The 20,753-nt window shown below is 45.7% G+C and overlaps 1 protein-coding gene across 1 annotated transcript in view; it reads right to left on the reverse strand.

The window, feature by feature from the left end:
• EFNB1 (ephrin B1) overlaps nt 1-19,350 on the reverse strand; it is a 115,862-nt gene extending 96,512 nt beyond the window's left edge. The window contains exon 1 of the mRNA XM_065411156.1: nt 19,223-19,350. Coding sequence (XP_065267228.1) covers nt 19,223-19,350 — 128 coding nt within the window. The remainder of the gene's footprint in view (nt 1-19,222) is intronic.
• Nucleotides 19,351-20,753: the final 1,403 nt, after the last annotated feature.

Below are 20,753 nucleotides of genomic sequence, written 5' to 3' on the forward strand. Positions count from 1 at the left end.
GAGGGAACCCTCTCTTCACATTTGTATTGCACATAAAAAAAAAAAAAAAAAAAAAAAAAAAAGCTGAGCAAGCCCGGCACAAGTACAGCCCACACAGACTTGGTGCCTCTCAAAGGACAGGAGTTCATTACTCCTCACAGCCCATTTCTAAAGGGTGGAATCTGGCAGGGCCCCCTTTTCAATTTCAATCCATCACCACGAGGCTGTATACAGAAAGGAGCTCTCACAAGCATGCACACTTTCTGGGGCCTTCCTGCCCAACCCCAGCCAGGGGCACTCTTCTCAATGAACAGCTCCAGAAGGGGGACACAACTCCCACAAAATTGTACATTCAGAATAAAAGCTCAGGTGGGGAGAGAAGAGCTTGGTTAGTGCACGCAGTAGCTTCTCACTGCACGGCATGCAGATTTTTTTCAGCAGTCACTATGTGTCTAGCTGGTCTGAAGGGAGACAAGCACAATACCATATAATCTCTATTTTAGAGATAGGGAAACTGAGGCACAGAGGAGCAGCAACTTGTCCAGAGTCACAGGGAGGCCACATTACAGCTGGGAATGAAATTGAGGGGCTCTCAGCTTCCAGTCAATAGACCATGCTTGAGGCCCTACTTGAATCACGGGAGGATTGTCAAAAAATTGCAGGTGACTTGCAGACGAGCCATGGAAAAATCACGGAAAAGTAATAATGGACCTTATTATTTGCAGTAATTTGGAGAAGGGCTGAGAGCAGGAGCTCCTGCCATCAAAACTGTGGTGGAAGCCTAATTGCGGGATCCGCAATTTCCACATTATTGCAAATCAGTAGGGTCTTAAGCATGCTGCCTCATATAGTGTGTTAGGAATGTGCCCTGTAAAGCCAGACTGCTCTCGCAGTGGGTGCACCTATTTATTATCAGAGAGGTTTTCAAAGGGGCTATGGTTTTCCTAACCCCTAGAGGCAGTGAGCAGAGTTTTCATCCAGGAGGAGGGGAGGAAGGCAATCCCATGTCCTGGCCTTGCAGGAGGCTGCCACCCCCTGGCTGCACGGCAGGCTAGCCTTCCCTCTCCTTTGCTTTCCTTTAATCCCAAGCACTGCAGCAGACCCCTTTTGGTGGAAATGCTATGCAATACCTGGAAAGTTTCACCCACCACTCTTTGCTACCTGCTGTCAAATTTAAAACATATTTGATGCTCATCAACGGAGAAACATAACCTGCTCCCTAACATGTTTACTTTTGAGACAAAGAAAACATTCACACACTGTCACTCACCACATTTTCCCTCTGCTTACAGCCTACAGCCCTGCGAGTGACAGCTGCCAAAAACCTGCGTAGGATGAACTGCGCATGCCCCATGGAGTGAGGCTTGAGGTAAAAGGGCCATATTTCATATTACTCACCTATCCACATTGGGGAGTGAAGCCCCAGCACACCAAAACCAAGGCAAACCTGTGGCCTAAGAGGAATGGTCCTGCTTTAAAGTTAATTCTCAATAGCAGAATGGGAGTCTAACCAGTGTGGGGGTATGAGTTACGCCAGACACCCAATGGAACACGTGTGGCAGACCAACAACAGGATACAAAGCAGGTCTAGAAAGTCCTGAACTCTCACAATACAAGGCATGATGCAGCTCAGATTGATAACATACCCCACAACTGTCCAGGACAATGAACACGATGAGATCCTCAACACCATATCAAACTAGGTAGAGTCAGGTGGAAAATGGACATTTGAACTGGAAGCTGGGTTTACCAGGAAGGGAAAATTGGATGGGAGAGGAGATCTAGAGGCCTACGTCTGAGACAAATGGCCAACTGAAATGCCCATTCTGAGGAAAAAGATGGAAACCAGGGCACTGCTTTTCTCTCTCTCCAGTCTCTGGGGCACATTAGATACTGCTGGATGCTGAGGAGGGGAGGAACTTTCCAGCTCCTTAGAAACTGCCCTTAAGTCCCCAGGCTATTCAGACTAACCAGGCCATTCACTTGAGTGCAACTAGCAAAAGCCTCAACAAGATAGCCATATGATGCCATTAGTTTCTGCAGGAGGCAGTCCCAAAAGGCCTCTCTGCACCTGCAGCAGTCAAAAGTGACTCAGCCCCACCAGTGATGCTTTGCAGAAGAAATGCCAGTCCTAAAAAAGCCCTTTTCCTCCCTTTGCCTGAAGAATGGTTTCTGCCCAGGGCACTCGTGCCCAAGGAGCTGCTTCTCACTTCATTGGAGGTGCTTCCACTAAAGCAGCCCTCCCCTCTTGGCCTACCCCAGGGCAGGACCTGTCCCAATTGCCCAACCACCATTCATCCCCCAACCAATAGCAGTATGCACTCACCTCTGCTACACTCAGGCATTCAGTCCCTGCTGGGCCCCTTCACAGCTTAGGCCAGTCTAATGAGCCCATGAAAGCCTCCGTCTTTCCCTGAGCAAACTGTCTCATCATTAGGATTCCAAAAGGCTCCAAAGTAAAGAAATTTTCCAAAGTGGCTTGGTTCTTAAGCAGAAACATGAAGCAGTGGAAAAAGCCTGCTGGAAGTCCGGCACGGCAGGAGTTTAGGGCGGAGGAGAGCACAATGTGTATAGCAGATTGAGCGATCCGACAGGGCCCATTAAGAAAAAAAATGTAATACATTAGGTTGTTTCTGTGGACTCTTTCCTAAACCTCTATTTAAACAGCTAAAGCAGAGATGGGCAAACTATGGCCCGCGGGCCACATCTGACCATCCTGCCCGGCCCTTGAGCTCCCAGCCGGGGAGGCTAGCCCCCAGCCCCTCCCCTGCTGTCCTCCCTTCCCCGCAGCCATGCCGCCGCGCGGGCAGCGCTCTGAGCAACAGAGTGGCGTGCTCCTGCTGAGCAGAACAGCAGCGTGTCTAGCTCCGGCCAGGCAGCGTGGCTGCCAGACATGCTGCTCTGAGCGGCATGGTAAGGGGGCCGGGGCCGGATAAGGGGTGGTTAGGGGCGGGGGGTCCCAGGAGGGGGCGGTCAGGGGACAAGGAGCGGGTGTGTGTGTGTGGATGGGTCGGGAGTTCTGAGGGGGGCAGTCAGGGGGCGGGAAGTGGGAGGGGGCGGATAGGGGGTGGAGGCCAAGCTGTTTGGGGAGGCTCCATACAGTTTTGCAACCCCAATGTGGCCCTTGGGCCAAAAGGTTTGCCCACCCCTGAGCTAGAGCCTTGACATGCACATATAACACAGACCTGAGCTGTAGTGCCTACATGTGTAGAGATGATATCGGCTATTTCTCCTGCTCATTACACATACCCATGCTAGCTCTCACTGAGCTAGCAGGAGTATAAATAGCAGTACAGCAGCAGCAGCTTGGGTAGCGGAGGCACGGCTGAGCTACAGAGTACAAACCTGCCTGAAACCAGCGGCTATGTACTCTGCCACTACCCTGGTTACCACCACTACACTGCTGTTTACTCATGCTAGCTCAATGAGAGAGGAGATGGGTAGTGTACATGGACATGGGAAATCACACCTCTAGCTTACAGTATGGACAGAGCCATAGACACAACATGACATGCTAAGAACGTCACTCCTTCCACTACCTGCCTGAGATGAGACAATGGCTAAATCCAGGAGCTGCAATGTAACCACAGGGAGAGGCAGTGTTAAACCCCTCCCTCTGTCCAGCGAGCCATCCCTCCTTTTCCTGGGTGTACAGCCCCCACATAGGAAGCAACAGAATGGCAGAGGACATTCAAAGAATTGCACGAACATTTTATTACATCTAAACTGTATCTCTTGACCAAAGACATGAGACAAAGGTTTTTTTAAACTCATCCATGATTTTCCTTGCAGCCCATAACAAATATAAATCCAGCCCTGCACAGAAGAGATCAGATGGATGCTGCAAACACAGCTTCATGTGGGCCAGAAAATGGAGACAGAGACTCATGTGGAAAGAGCTTCCTCTTCATATTGCCAGGCACTGAGGTGACGGACTGCAGACCCCACTGATATATGCCGCAAGAGGGAAAAACAAGTACCCCAATAATGTGCATCTTGGACCATGGGGAATGGCAAAAAGATATGCCGGACTGTCCCCACCCCCTGTTGCATGGACACAAGACCACTATGAGCTTTTGAATTCTTCAGCTGGTGCTAAGCAAGAACGTGCGTGTGTGTATATGTGTGTGTGTATATATATATATATATATATTGGGGGAGGGAGGGGCGTGACAAGACACCAAATAAATCTGGCAGCATGTGTTGAGCAGCTGAACGCTCCTAGGTCTGAATGAGGGAGGGTACAGTCCTGGCCATTCAGAACCAGACAAATGAGCACTCAGCAAACACATGAAATTTAAAGACCATGGGCAAGGCAAGTGGGAAAGCGACTGGTAATAAGATTTGCAGACACCTGGAGGGGTACAGCTTGTCTTACAGCCCAGGAATTCAAAACAGAGGTAAGCTCTAATAACCCTGGGATCCAAGAGGAGTGAGTAATCCAGCACCCCCAACACTAAAACGCTGCATGAAAAGCAAAGTCACAGGCCACTAATCACCACAGACCTGGGATAGGCTCTGAAAACCCTGCAGAAGAACAAACACGCTAGTAGGAGCAGAGCTACCAGGAGGCTGGACCTTTGCTCCCGAAGCAGCGTCGCACTGCTTGCTGAAAGCTGGATTTGTACAGTTTATATAACACCCCAAGTGAGCATGGTGCTTTAAAGCCCTCTGTAGTGACAAGTCTGTACTCTGAACAGTTTGCAATCTGCAGTCAGTGTAACACAGAAAGGATGAGGCAGCACAAGGCTAAAACAGCAGGAGGTCAGAAAAGAAGCTCTTTGCTATGAGTGGACACATTTTATCAGGATATTTTTATCTTCAGCTTTGGGGACGATATGGTCTGTAGATTGGACTAGATCTCATTGTACATCAGAAAGCATCATCCATGGCTCCTTTCATGGTCAGCACCCAAGAAGCCAGCTCCAATGCTTTCCCAAACCCACAGATACAAGGAGGCATCTGATGGGCAATCAGACACAGAAGCACATTCGTCTCTTCAGTTTGCTGTAAGTCATGAGGCAGTGCAAAAATTGAAAAAAATCTTTCTATATTTATGTTGCATTTTACATTTGCAAGATGGATTCTTCCCCGAAGATGGTAAAGTCTCACTAACCCCTCCCCTTCTCCCACACCTCCAACAGAAAATAAACCTTCCTTGAGCCAACTCTAAGCTGTGCCCCTCTCCGTTCAGACCCTTTTTAATTTACATAATCATCTAAAAATCAGGGGGCACTTACTGTTGGCACCCCTGGGTCTTTGCTCAGAGATGGCCTTGGAGCAGCTGCCTTTGTTAGATTCCCTGGCACTGCAGCTTCAGCCCGACTCTGCAGTGGACTGCTGGCCTCCAGGGAGGGTGTTCAGTTATGGGGTGGGGGCCACGTTCTGGCAGCAATAGTTCTATCTGCAGGTCTCCTGGCTCCTGCTGACTCTGCTTTTGTACTCTGAAGTTCTCGGCTGTACATCTGAAGAAGAAGCTAACAGTTGTGAACAACAGAGCGAGAGAAAGAGAGAAAGAAAGCAACACAAATCCCCAGGATAATGAGCCCAGAGGAGGGAGATGGTGGGCTCTATCTGAGAAGGGAGCCTTGCTTTTATTGGAGAGGCCTAAAAGGGCTATAAATCCTCAGATTCAAAGGCAAACTCAAGCTCTTTCAAGTCTGAGGAAGGCCTGGGATGTGTCAGCCTGTGAGGACTAACCACACTGCGTCCCCTGCTGAAGTGGCCTCTTCAGTAAAGCTGTTCTGCAGCTTGGGATATTACACTCAGATCCTTTCCATATGCTGCCCTTGCGGCTGCAGACAGGGTACCTCCTTAATCCCTCCCCTGGCTTCCAGGGGAATTTCTCCCTGCACAACACAAACTATCTCACACTCACCTCTAAAAGAGAGGCCCACTATCCCATAATCCTGAAAATGCCAAAAGATGCCTAACAATAGCCCAAGGGTCCCCCCTTTGCAAAACTCCAGCCATCATACTGCTTTTTAAAGGGGAAGAGTCACCATTCCACAGATCCCATATTCACAAACACTGCATCTAAAATTGCTCCTTAACTCCAGATGGGGAATGGACTTACACTAACGCTTTGTGGGAAAACAGCAGGTCTCCCCTTTGTGTTCAGTTGGGTTACTACAAGAAAGCTAAACAAAGGAATTGCATCCAACCTTTACAGCAACTGTATTTACAGGCAGACATCCTTCAGTGCAGTTCTCTCAAGCCAAATCGGGCACTCGTTTGTCTCATTGCTGCTGTAATGAGGAGCTGAATGTCTTCGCTTAATAGTCTCACACACAATACCGTACATGCAAACACACTTTAGAAACCCATTAAAATACAGAAATCGGTAGCAAAAGGAATGAAACGTAAAGTCTTGCACTCACATTTAACGTGACCAACCACAAATAGACTTCTCAGCTTTAATGAGGAATAAAATATGCAAATCTTCAGTGATCAATACTAATGGCATAAGTGTATTTATAGCTGATAAGTGGCAAAGACATTTTGCTTTTTCTGAAGTATCGAACCAGAAGCTGTTGCATAATAAAAAAAAAAAAATCAAGCAGTGCAGATCATATTCCAGTTCAGATCAAGCTGCAAAGAAGGGAACTTCAGTCACTACAAAAAAAGAAGTAAAGCCCTTTACAGCAGGAAAAATACATTCACATGCTCTAGATAGCGAAGGAATGTGTCAGGCTCATTTCTGTCTCTCCCATTCCTTTCCCCAGCTACCTATGAGTTAGGACCTCAGCCACCAGGGGGTGACACCTGGTCTGCTCTTGAAGAATGTATTCCCCAAACTCACTACCAATGATATTCTCCGGGGATAGAGATGACTAACTTGTATAGCACCTTTCATGCAAATCCTGTCCCCACTTCCTTACAGTGGTTAAGTATTAAGGGCAGAATCCCACTCCAATCTGGGGTGAGTGTGAGAGGGTTAATATGGGGGGCGGGGGGAAGCTTACCATGTCCAGACCTTCTGATACCAGTTGTTAGAAAAGACGTGTATGCTGCATATTTAGTGTACCAACTAAGGTTTGAGCCTCTTCCCCTCCTCCCCACCACCACTACACAAGAGCCACTGAACCATTACAAGCAACACACAGGCTTAAGAATCTACCCAGTCTGATTTACACAGTACACAAAATATCTTGCCTCAGTAATTATTCAACTCCCTCAGCCAAGGGAGGAGAGCCCACACTCAAGCTCCCAAAACATAAAACTCTTCCAGTAACTAGATCCTTGAATAAGCTGAGAAAGGAGTTTGTTCCCCAATACTAGAATAGCAACCACCAAGCCATAGTCAGTGGGAATCCCAGCTGCAGATCATGTGACAGAATGACATTTTAAATAATCTTGTGTTACTAGTTTTCACAACTTGGTGCAAATCTGCTTTTTCCATAATGTGGAAGAGAAAATACAACTGAAAAGTTTGCGGTGAGAGCAGCTCAGGCTCCTGAAATTCCCTCAGGATGTTTGTTTACACTGACATTTTGCAAGCCACCAGCTAGCCCATAAAGCTGCATCTCAGCTCTGAGATTTCAGGAAAAATAAAAAGGGCTTGGAAAAAACAATTCTGGAGCAGGTGCTCCAACACCCTTTCAAACTGCTACACCACATGCTAACATTTTATAAAGGGTTTTGTGAGTAGCAGTCACTCTGACATGACAGCATCACAAATCTAGTTCATGCTTTATCATGTCAATATCTTGTATGCTAATAAGTTGCTTGTTAAGTAGTCAGGCATGCCACACAGCTACAATGCTGGAAGAAGCCTCCTGGAATTGTGGTTGATTAGTTTCCAGTTATTCCTTTGTCCTTTTTCATTTAAACCAGGAAGACAAATATGCAAGCTTTGCCCATCCCTATCTTTTACTGCAGAAGGGGAACAAGCCATCAATTCAGTAGTCAGGGACACTGTACACAGAGCAGATGCAGATTTGCTATTCTGAAGGTACTAAAGACAGGCTAGCAAGCAAATTAAAAAAGAAATCCAGTTCATTACAATTTCACTTGAAAACAGGTTTATCTTATCAGTATTGGGCTGTACGTATTTGCCTTTATGTAGCTCCCTATCCTGATAGTCTATGCAGTGATTTGTTCACCCACAGACTGGTATTTCCTCAACATGGCACAACCTGGCTACTACCCAAAGCAAGCACCACAGACAAAAGCTGACAAAACTGCTGTGGGAAGAGAAGAGAGAAGACAGAGCACCTGTGAAGGGCAGGCTGCAGTCAGGAAAGGTTATTCCAAGCAGAACAGACAAGCCAGGGTTAAAAATAGCTAGCATTTTTTAAGTGCAGCTGCTCGGCTCCAGGGCCCTGGCGGCCTTGCCACGCTGACACCTGAATAATTCTATATTCAGCTCTGGGGAGTGAATGGAGAGAGCTCTGAGAACAAGTCATCGCTAACCAAAGCAAAGCCCTACCTGCCACCACCATCATAACTCTTGAGCCTTGCTTACAGCAGCATTTTTGTTTAATCCAGAATAGCCATGTGACTCAGACACTGCCCAGGCACTCAGAAAATCAGTGTCCTGGTCTCAACTCTGTCACAAATGTCCAGGGGGCCCTGGACAAATCATTTAATCTCTGTCTCTCAGTTCCCCATCCCTAAAAAGAGGATAACTCTTCCTTTTTCTCATCTTTTGTCTTGTTTTAGACCACACTCTCTTCAGGACAGAGAAAGGGTATGTCTTCACTACCCAATGTTGAAGCACTGCCGCGGCAGCCCTTTAACGTGGCTGTGTAGTCGTGGCTCCAGCGCTGGGAGAGAGCTGGGAGAGAGGTAATAAAACCACCTCCGCGAGGGGAGTAGCTCCCAGTGCTGGTACTCTGTCTACACTGCCACGTTACAGTGCTGAAACTTCCATCACTTCCATCCCCGGAGCGAGAAATTTTCAGCGCTGTAAAGTGGCAGTGTAGATAAGGCCAAAGTCACTGCCTATGTGTTTGAACAGCATCTACCACGAAGGAGCCCGATCTTGCTTGGGGCTCCTAGATGCTGCTATAATGCAAAAAAAAAAGGTAAATCTTGCCACTGTTGCCACCAATGGAGCAACACAGGGGCTGGGCCAGTCAGCATAGACAGGACAGATGTTCAGCGCCAACTTGTCTAGCCCCACTGGGATCAGGTTGAGATAAAAACATCTAAACCCTGTCTGCAACTCTGACCAGCACTTCTACTGATGGATAGGGTGACCAGATGTCCCGATTTTATAGGGACAGTCCTGATATTTGGGGCTTTTTCTTATATAGGCTCCTATTACCCCCCACCCTCTGTCCCGATTTTTCACACTTGCTATCTGGTCAGCCTACTGATGGAGCTGCATTGGTGCTAGTGCAATAGCAGGCAATCTTAGAAACCGCTCATGTACACACAGCCTTTAAGGTTGTCCAGTAAGTAGCAGACTGCGCCCTCTACGCGAGGCTGTGGACTTCTGAGTCTCAACTGTAATGACCAACACAGACAGCTAGTGATGAGTGACCATTAATGTGGACAGTCCCCTGAAGGATTAGTGTGGGAAACTATCACCCTTGTGAAGCTGCCTTGCGATCAAAGAGGCTCAGCTTCCAAAACTCAGTCCCTGATACTCTAGGTCACAGAAGGCGGCTTTTTGGTTTGTTTGTCTGTGTTTCTAAAAAAACATTCTTACTCCATGGAGTTAATTCAGAATAGTTAATCTAGAATCTAGAACAACTCCCTACGTAGACAAGACCTAAAAGAAATTAATGAAAGGGGAAACAGACCAAAAAAGCCAAAAAGAGCAAACCTTCTAGAGGAAATAAGACAAATATAATAAAAGCACCACCACATTACTGCATCCTTGCCCAGATGTGACATGATGGCTACTCCTTCCAGTTTCCTCCTATACAAGGAATCATTAATTAGACACAGAGCGGATTTCAGCTTTGTTTCTCCACACCCTGCTTCAGCTGCCAGACTCCAAATACCATGTGCTACTGATCTGTACAAGACGTTTCTCCACTAGGACTCCTGCCCTTCTCAAGCAGATTTGCTTCCAAGCACCAAGGCTTCTTTGACTCTAACACTTTGTAGAATGGCTACTCTGCTAGATATTAGCAGCTCTGAAACCTTTCAAGGAGACACTGGGACAATACTACCCATCTGAGACACAAAAATCCTATAGAAGATTAGTGCCGTCTCCAATACATATCAAAGACTTTTAGAGAACTTTCTAAACTCCACTCAATATTAATCCCATAAAGGGGCAAAAAGCTTTAATTAGACATAGTTTGAAATATTAGCCTTGGTCTTTATAACTAACACAATGAGGATATGGGAAAAGGCCTACACGATGCATGCTAGTATCCACACTCCGTTCCATGAATACACTACCTGCATCTGCTGTACTATGCCTGTTTTGGACAAGACTCATCTTCTGTTTGCTAAACCACTATATAAAGCGCCATGTATATCTGAAATGCTGTATTTAAAAAAATATAAAGGGTAGAGAATATACTGAAGTCACTAATTCCTTCAGATCAAATATGAAATGGGACCCTCTCATCTGAAATGCTGAAAGAAAGAAAAAAAAACACTCCCCCAAAGAAACGAAAGCTTTAATTCTGTCATAATTCCAGACAGTGTTTTAAGGTACTTTAGCAGCTGTTTAGCCACATGAAACTACAGCTCCTTTCACAATCAGTCACCCCATCACAGCTCTTTTTTAAGGAAGCAATTAAATCTGTTTTATAGAATCCAGTGGTATTTACGCAGCTACTGCAACAGTCGCTGCTTCAAATTCAGTAACCCCCCTCTTTTTTTTAAAAAAAAATTTCTTAAGTCAACAGAAGAGTCATTCCCTAAAGACACTCCGTGAGCCCTGGCAAAGGCACGGAGAAGGGAAACAGGACTTAGAGGGAAATGGCTTTCTTTCTTTCTCCAAAGTTGAAAGTTACATTTATTCATCTCTCCCCTGAATAACGCCAAGACATGCCAAACTTGCCATATCCTCACTGAAATGGAGAGACAGGCAAAGTGTAATAAAAATCCCCTCCATCATGCATGAACACAAATTTATGTAGATGTGCTACAAAGTAGTTAGTAGAGTGCTGCACCCCTATACGTAATCACAACACGCAAACAATGTTCTGCATGCACTTTAAATTGAAGCTAGCCAACCTGGAAAATGCACTTTCAACAACCCTGCACAAAACTGAACTAGCATTATGCTCATAATCATGAGGCCAAGCTTACATCTGAACTATTCGAACCGAAGCATGCAATGCTCTGAAGCCCCTTTTCCACCCTCATCTTCCTGGCACATTTGAGAACAGTTCTTTCATTCCAGCAGGAAACATGAACCAGGATTCAGGCTGCCCAGCCCCAGTTAATCCAAACCAGTCTTTGGAGATTAAGAAAACCCCTTCAGATGTGCCAGTTAAAGGTGCATGCATGCTATAAGATCAGTTACGCTGCCATCTGGATATCCCCCACTCAGATTAGCAAGGAACCACAGCAGATAACACCCAACTACTACCAGCAGAATCACTCTTATTCAAAAGGTTCTACAATCAAAATACATTTGTAATTAAAAATAAGCAGCATGTATTCAATATTGCTCAACTCCTTATACTGTGAAGCGCCTCATGTACCCCCAGTACGGTAATTAAATTACATCTGCTCCTACAAGTGTTAGCCCACTGATGCAGAGCTCCAGGCCAACTACTCCCATCAAAAACAGCTTTCCCACAAGTACTTTGTCCCTCATAAAAGACATTAAAAAAAAGCAGAGAGACACCAGTCTTCAAACCCAGTGCTTACAAAATTAAATAGGACACTGTGATGTCATTAAAGACAGAATAAAAATACCACAAAGGATAAGACCTTTTTGTTCTTGGCAAACTTTTTTTTTTTTTTTTAAGAGTAATTTTCTTGCTACAGAAAGCTAATAGTGAGCAAGTCGAGGAATAAAATTTCCGGAGGGGGGGGCAGGAGGAGGAGGTGGGAGAAAAGTATAGTAGGTTATAATCAATTCTTAAAAGCTACATGGATGATGTGTCCCATTTCCCTCTCCTCCCTATTAAAATGCTTTCTGGAAAGCCAAATTCCAGCCTGAAATGAATTTTCCAAACCATATTTTATTAGGAATGTTTCCTTTCAGCGTTCAGCACAGAAGCCCACCAGGGTCAATATTTCTCCAAGATTACACTCATGGGATTTAAGATTTAGTCAGAATTTCTGCGTAACTCCAAGTTGTCTAACAATAGTACACCCCAACCAGCGATCAAAAACACTATCTATTAAATAGCACACAGTCTGATTAAATCATTGAAACCACACTTCAATTTTTGTCCCCCTGTAAACTCAGAAAGCAGTTTTCAAAGAGCCCCCTTCAGAGATGATGGGATAAAATTAGAACCACATTGGTTCATTGAGCCCCCCGTAGAACAACTCTGCTCATTTCCAATGCAAAGCTCACTTAAAGGGGCCCTAATCCTGTCAAAATTTGTCCTAAATGTTTGTTGAGCACACATTAAAAGCTCAAGCCCACCAAAATCATTATCATATTTTTCAGATACACATCCTTATCCTGCATTTTTCACAATACAAGATACAGTAATATCTGATAGTGCAAAGGCCAAAAATGAAACTGACTAAAAACAAAAGGGAAATGTTTCTGCATTTCTCACTCAACACGAACAAAGTAAAATATTTGACAAAGTGGAAAGTAAATGAAAGATTTAAAAGGCTAGGACATTTTGTATCATCTATAAGGAAGTTGCCCTTTTACATCCAATATTTAACCCGATGGTGTCCACTTAATCCAAAGGGTAACCACAGCTACTTCTCTCACCCCACGGAAGAGTCACAAAACAAAATTATAAATTCATCCTTTATATGAATAGTAGTGGGATGCAGGGAGAAAAGGGCATAAAAATACTGACATATTTTAAAGTGACACTATCAAGTCCTGCCAGTCTAAAGTGTAATGCTTTTTTCCTTGTATCTCTTAGAAAATTCCACATGATTTATTCTAAAAACAAGTATTAATTCTAAGCACTTTTAATGACATTTGGATAGAGAACTGATAAGGAATCACTGGAGTTCTAAGTTTCCAAGAAGCATAAGAGAAAACATTTTTTGTGTTTCAAAAATCCTAGTGAGTGGTCTTCAAATGCATCAGCACAGAGGAAATAATTCTAATGTAACAAAAAGCAAATTGTTCATTTTTATTAGGTTGGGGGGCAATGTGTGATGGGGGCTATGTAGGTTTCACCCCACTTTTTAAATTTGCTTATTCAATTGCATTTGCTAGCGAGAGCAATACATAGTGAAAAGGGGGACATGTCTAATTGAGCAGAACTTGCAAAAATCAAAAGCACTAGTGCAAGATAAAAAAAGTGTAGCGTGTTCTATTTGGTAACCAGTCGTCTCCAATGAGACCTGAACCACAGAAGAAAGCAACACAGAGAGGGGTCCCACAGATTTAGTTGTGGCAACCCTTGAAAAACTGGAGTCCAGAAATTAAGAATTTGATTTTCACTCGTGTATTAAAACACAAGAGCAAGGGAGGATATTCCACAAGGGTCCAAGCCCTAGATAGAATTTGATAGACTTCACTGGTATCCACAGCCGCCTTCTATACAGAAAACTTACACAGATATGGATCTGCTCTATCTAGTATCCTTGCAAAACAGAGAAGAAATGCTGTGAGAACAAGTACCCCGAAAAGTTCAACCTATCCATAACTAGAAGACAGAAAACCAAAAACTGAACATTTTCTGTGTGGGAACTCTATCATCATGCAGACATTCCATATTCATTTCAGCCTTTCACCACCACTGAATAACCAGCCAATCTTTAATTCCTATCTAGTTGGCGCTACTTCAGCAGGTTAATTTGTAGAGGGGAAAGAAAGAAAGAATGATTTTCAACATTACTCCCTATTCACCCTGGTAAACCCCAGTACACGCCTGGCAATGGAGCTGTGCCTTTGTTCTCACCCAAGTCCTACACTCTACTCTGGCTATTCAAAAGAGAAATTCTGCTGACACCAGAAGTCTGCTGGCAGAAAAGTAAAGAGAAACAGAAATATGAATATATCAGAGAAATAGGTTCTACATAAGCAAGTGTTCCTACAAACTTTAGCTTCTGAAATCCATACTATGGGAAGTTTGAAGTAGGACCAGCAATTCCACCATACTCCAAACAAATTCCACAAGCATCAAGGAGTGACCATTACCCTCCAATGGTAACTATTCCACCTATTCATCAAACCCACTGTATAGGAAGGAAAACAAGGAACCTAACTAAAGAGGATGTCTCCAAATCCACTCACATATTGATCTTCATAAGCAATGAAACATTCTTTTAATTTGCCCTCTTTCAGTGTTACATTCTAAGGCAAGTACTGCAACAACTAAGGGTGTCTACACCCAGCCGCTAGTTCAGCGGCTGGGAATCGAAGTTCTGGGTTCGACTTATCGCGTCTTGTCTGGACGCAATAAGTCGAACCAGGAAGTGATCGCCGTCGACTGCGGTACTCCAGCTAGACGAGAGGAGTACCGCGGCGTCGACGGGGGAACCGCGGCGTCGACGGGGGAACCTGCCTGCCGCGTGTGGACCGAGGTAAGTTCGAACTAAGGTACTTCGAACTTCAGCTACGTTATTCACGTAGCTGAAGTTGCGTACCTTAGTTCGAATTGGGGGGTAAGTGTAGACCAAGCCTTAGAGTATAAGGGCAACCAGTTTTCCTGTGACAGCTAGGCACTCTGAAAATTCATTGGCATATGCTTGCTTTTGGGTGGGGCATTAAAGAAATATACTCCAAACACGCAGAATAATTGTAAGACTCCTCCCAACCTTGCAGGCATTAACAATTTAACACTAAAAACAATTTAATTAGTCAGGTTTGTCTACTCAAAGTGTACATTTTACATTACCCAGATATGGAAAAGTACCAGAAATGCAACTCAAAGGTATCAGCTAACTCATAAAAAGAAGACTCATCACATAATGAAGGAGGGCGTCTTCTCTTTGCTTCCTAGCACAAATTAGAATGGCAAACACTCTGCACTAAGGAAATGGCTTCTCACATCGGTCCCATGCCAGGTACATCCATCTATGACTTCTCAAGCTAATGCAATCAGTTAAAAATGATTTCTAGTGCCACTCCTCCCCCCCCCACCACCACTTACTTTCTTTCTTTTAAATAAGCTGAGGTGGTCTTTGGGGACGGGGGCTCCTCTTGAGTTCCAGGCCCATGAAGGTATCTTCAAGGGGGGGGAGGGAGTAGGGTGACCAGATGTCCCGATTTTATAGGGACAGTCCCGATTTTTGGGTCTTTTTCTTAAATAGGCTCCTATTACCCTCCACCCCCCGTCCCGATTTTTTACACTTGCTGTCTGGTCACCCTAGGGGGGAGAAAGAGAGAATCTAATACATGCTATCATTTACTGGGATTTTATTGGCCAGAAAAAGTCTCTCTCCTAGTCTTTCTAACTCCTCTGAATCATAATGGGAGCATTTACATCCACATTCGCATGCTGATAGCGAGATAAATTGCTGTTTAAGTGTTAGTGTCCAGCTGTACAGGATGACCAAACTGTTTCAAATTATTTCGTTTTCCCCTTTCCTCCCTCTCCCAGAAAAGCCATAAACTCATTTGATTGTTAAGAGATTTGGAGAGAAAGTTATCAAGATAAAGGCTTTTTTAAAAAAAAATTGAGACGAGATGGGGATAAGATAAACACTCTGATTTACAAGATAAAGTTCAGCAAGACTGCTACCAAAAACATCCTGATGTAATCGGTCCCAAAACGCCTTCATGTCATTAGTACCCAAGTTGGGTTCTTAAACATCTTTTAAAAGCTTTTAGTTACTTTCTAATCCAACAAACATGTTGGAAAAGTAACGTTCATCATCAATATTTTTAAGTTAAGACCACAGTTGTTCGGGGATTCTACCGAATTTATTCTATGTGAAGTTATAATGCCACGTTACAATAAGGACTTGAGGGAAAAAGGAGTGAATGCTGGAATCCCATCAGATATATAAAGTAGGACTTGAAGGAAGTGCTTAAATCTTCCCCTGTCACCCTACCCTGAAGATAAGAATTGTTTAAATTCTGGTTGTTTCAAAAGCTTTGCTGGTAACAAAATCAGTACTATTAGATTTCAGAAACCGGGAATGTAGAAGCAAAGATTTACTTCTCTGTTCATGTTTTAATGCAAGAAAGATTCCTTCCTCTCCGAAATCTTCAAAAAATATCTACTTTTTTAACAAGCCATACCAGCCTTTCCACATCAAAGTACACCAGTACTGAACTGTTAAGACAAAACTATTAATCTTTAATTTTCAGGCAACTCATTCCTAACAGCCTCTGGGTGCCTTAAATATAAATGAAAAACAATTTACAAAGAGGCAACATGTTCCATTAGGTTCAGAACAACCAACGTTTCCAAACAAAGACATTTACAGAAACAGATAGGAAAGTGCCTACCACTTTACACCAGGTAAAACAAACAGGCAACAACAAATTTGCCAGGAGCAAAGGAAGACCAGCTTTTGACTCAGAAAATAGTACTTCCAAGCCATTTTAGAATCAAGGACAATTTGAAGATCTGCTCCAAAGAAGCAGGCAGATGAGCATATCTGGTATTTTATTAAAGTATATACAAAGAGTAAAATTTCTACAACTAGGTGTAATGTGTTTACCATTTATACTAGGTGCAAGCCAGAGGCATTATTAAATAAAGGCTGGCACCAAAGTTTACAATCTTCTCTTGTGGAGCCAATTGAGATCTCTGGATGCTGGCTCCTGTAGTCAATGGGAATGTAAATTGAAGGCAGAGTGGTCTCCCTGGCTCCAGCTTGCAGAGTTCAGGTAAATGATAGAAACCAGGGCTAGTTTTTAAATATTTGCCCATTAGTCAAAATTTATTAAAAAATCCTTTACAGACTAGCACAGTAGGGGAGGAAGAAAAAAAATGGAGAGTGGGCCTAGAGTCAATCTGAACCTAGCACAATGGAAAGGCAATCTGTGCAGTTCTAAAGCCATGGGTAAAAAGCATAGATTACTTTTAGATGATCTAATAAAGATATCAACAGAAATCCTGTTTGCAATAAAACTGAAGTCTTGTTAAGACTGCAAATAACTTGAAACATTCCTAGATCTCATCTGTATCTGCAAAAGCAGCCAGAAAGTTGTAAGTTCACACATTTAAAAAAAAAAAAAAAAAGACAAAGTTCTCACCCAATTTTTTGTGCAAAGGGAACATCGTTTTGGCATAAAACTGACAGAGATGTGATGAGGTTTTGATATATTAACCTCCAGTTCTTTTGCCTCTAGTCCAAGTTTGCACAAAGCATGTGAATTGAAAGCCATCTGCTGGCAATTCCAGACCAATATCTACAGCTTAAGTAGTAAGATTCTCGGTAACCTATTTTTAACAAGCAAAAAAAAAAAAAAAAAAAAAAACCAACCCAATATCCAAATATAGCTATTACATTTTACAAGTAACTGGCACAAGAGGGGCACTGAAATTTGGAATCCCAATTCAACTTGAAATCCCTTGTGGGACATTAAAATTTGATTTTGTCCGTTCTATTCAGAAATATTCTAAAGCACTTAAAGGTTCAAAGATCTGGAGAAAAGTCTGCATGACAATTAAAAAGAAATTTAACCCACCGCCAACAATGATTTTCCCTGAGAAAACGGGGGTGTGTGGGAGGGGGAGGAAGAGAATCTTGTAAAAGTGTGGTCACAAGATTGCAAAACGAAGGAACAATTTGGGGTAATGTTTTAAATGCAGCCAGGGAATCCCTGTGAAAGAAAAAAGGCGCTCCCACCTCCCACAAAAATATTTGAACAACAGCAATTAAGTGAGACACAAGATTTAAAAATACAATATTTCTACACCACTTTAATTGGGCACATCCAAAAACTGGAATATTCTCCTGTAGAAAAGTAATGTCTAGAGCTTGGGACTGAACACAGACTGGCGTAAAAGAAACAGATGGGACTCTAATATTGTACTTCTTGAACCATTCAAGGAGGCAGGGGGGATGTTCTTCTCCCACTGTATTAACTGTTCCACCAGCATGAATTGAAAAATCAAATTAGATAAATAAGAAAATCATCTTTTACGGATACATTTTACATGCTCATTTCATATCACCATTGTCCCTAAATAAGGGACCTATGGTATTGCTCTAAGAGGCAAGAGCATATCAGTAGTCTTTCCACCCTTCTTCTTTGAGGGCATAGTCAGGGGGCATCTCCCCCAGGTTATGATTGATTAGAAAAGTAAATGTATTATTAGGACGGTAAGATTAAGTGAATATATTTAGCTTTATCAAGTCAGATAGCCTAATAGAGGGGGTAAGGGAGAATTAAAGTAAAAATATACGTGTTTAATTTCATCTAAGAGAGAGAGAGAAAATGCTTCATCAGTGATCACTTCGGGCTCTCGCCTCGCCCTATAAATCATTTATGTGCATCTGCGTGTGTGTGTGTTACCTATGGAGTCCCCAGCGGGATGCCTTGCCAGTTTCCTAAATGGGTTTCTGTGGAAGAGATGAAACCCTAGATTATCCAGAGTTAAAAAAGCTAATAAAATATTCATTTTAGTCTATTTAAAAACCTGGTACATGTCATCTTCCCCCCTCTCTAAACGCTGGATCTAGGCAGAGCTGTGTATTTGGGGGAAAGAAGAAATCAGACACAATGGGGCCGGCCCTTTAGGCACGATCAGCCATGGGGAGGCAAAGTCCGCGGGAGCAACGCTGAACTCAGAACCACGTTACAGCCCAACGGGCCCGATTTAAGCACCGGGGCCGCGTTAAACTTCTGTAATTTCTCTCTCTTCCCAAGAGCTGCCCCAGCAGATGCAGCGGAGACTCCAGACGCGTTCGCCGGGCACTTCAAAGGGACGGGGAAGGAGGAGAGGCTGCACGGCGACCCGCAGGAACATGACAGCTTGATCTGCCACCGCGCGCAGCCGAGTCCAGCTTGATCAGCGCCCAACGCCCGGGGCAGTGCACCAGGGCAGGAGCGGGCACCGCACACTCTGGGCGAGCTCAGCCGGCTCAGAATGGCCCTGGACTGCCGTGAGCTGCCAAGGGATTGCCGCGCCCTGGACCCCAGCTCCTGCGCCAGGCAGGGGCGCCCAAACCACGCTGCCATGCCTCCGCCCCGGAGAACCGGCCCCCGCTAAAAGGAAAGGGGAGACGCCCGCGGCGGAGATGGGGGACCCGAGGGTGCGACACGTACTTGGGGTTGGCCGAACTCCAGGATACCGGCTCCAGGTTCTTGGCCAGCGGCGCCGCGAGCCGGCACATGGCAAGCAGGACGCCCAGGAGCCACTTGCAGAGACTGGGGCACCCCTCCGGCAGGGCCATCTTCCCCCTCGCCCGGGGGCGCCGGGGCCGGGGAGCCGCTAATCCTCCCGGTGCTGTAAATCCCACCGGCCGCTGCCCTGGTTCTCAGCCGGTTTCACGCTCCCATCCCCTGTGGCTGGAGTCCCCCGGCAGCAGGGCTCACTCCGCCCGCATTCAGGGCCCCCCGCGCAGCTGCTACGGCTCCCCCAGTCGGGCACTGCTGCACGGGCTGGTCCCGCGGAGAAATCCGCCCTCTCCCCCACGCGCTAGTCCCTCCAAGCCGGGGCCCCCCGCGCCTCGCCCCGGATTAGCTCCTTGGGGCCCCGTCAGCTGGAGTCCAGCTCTCCGCGGGTCTCCCGGCTCCGCTCTCCGGTCCCGCCGGGTTCAGCGCGCCCATGCACTCCTAGCTCCACACTGTAACTCCACGGGCTCAGCCCGTCCCGTCCCGGCGGCTTAGCGCTTCCCCTCCAGCTGCCCAACTTGCACAGCGCCACCGCCCGCCCTGCCACGCTCTGTACTCCCCAGCGCAGGCACCAGCGAGGCCAGCCCCACCTCGCCGACCAATAGCGAAGCGGGATAGTGGGGCCTTCGCCTCTCTCTCCGCCTCTCGGGCTGAGAGGGGCGGGGCAGCCCGGCCTCTTAAAGGGAGGTGCAGCTGCAGCGGCGCGTGGGTTTGCTAGTCTGAGGCACTAGAATGTCTGTTCCATAGAGCGAGTGTGTGAAGTGACCGATGGTGTGTATGTGTACGGCTGCTGGCGTGCAGAGCTGGGGTTGATGCATGTGAGGGAAGAGGGTAGAGCGGTGGTGCGCGGCTGTAGTGAAGTAGGCAGGGTTGTGAGGAATGCACTGGGTTACATGGGGGAGGGGATGAAGCTGGGGGGTAAATCAGCTGCTCTGGGGAGCTGTTGCCTTTGCAGCGTTGGGATCCCTGTGCAGGGCTCTGCTAGGGCCCTTCTCCTATGCCGAGACTCTCCCTGCTCTGGAGATTGGTTGAGCCAAGAACTCTGGCAATAATTGGGGGTAGGCAGCTGCTGCGCTTCACGAGGAATTCTGGTTCCAGCTCCTGGCTCGGGCGCTCCCCCTTGCAAAGCGAAGTGTGTGGGGACAACACGGGTCTGGAAAGGAGAAGCCGCCCCGGGTACAGAGGCCGGGGGCACCCAGATAACTTAAAGCCCTGGCCCGAAATGCTCGCACTCCACGCAGCTCTTAGGAGGCAGGGGAAGAGGGCTCACTTCACTTTCATGAATTGCAAAAGACTCTCCCTGTTTGGTTAAAGGAGAGGAGCGGAGTGAGAGTGGGGCTCGGGGGGCGAGCCCTGTTTGCAGAAGGAAATATCCCCCTCTCCTTATCTGATTTACAAGCCACTCTGTCTCTGAGCCACTCGATAAGGATCTGCAGAGCGCTTCAGAGGCGTTGTAAGCAGT

This window comes from Emys orbicularis, chromosome 9, assembly GCF_028017835.1.
Source record: "Emys orbicularis isolate rEmyOrb1 chromosome 9, rEmyOrb1.hap1, whole genome shotgun sequence".
Classification (NCBI taxonomy): Eukaryota; Metazoa; Chordata; order Testudines; family Emydidae; genus Emys; species Emys orbicularis.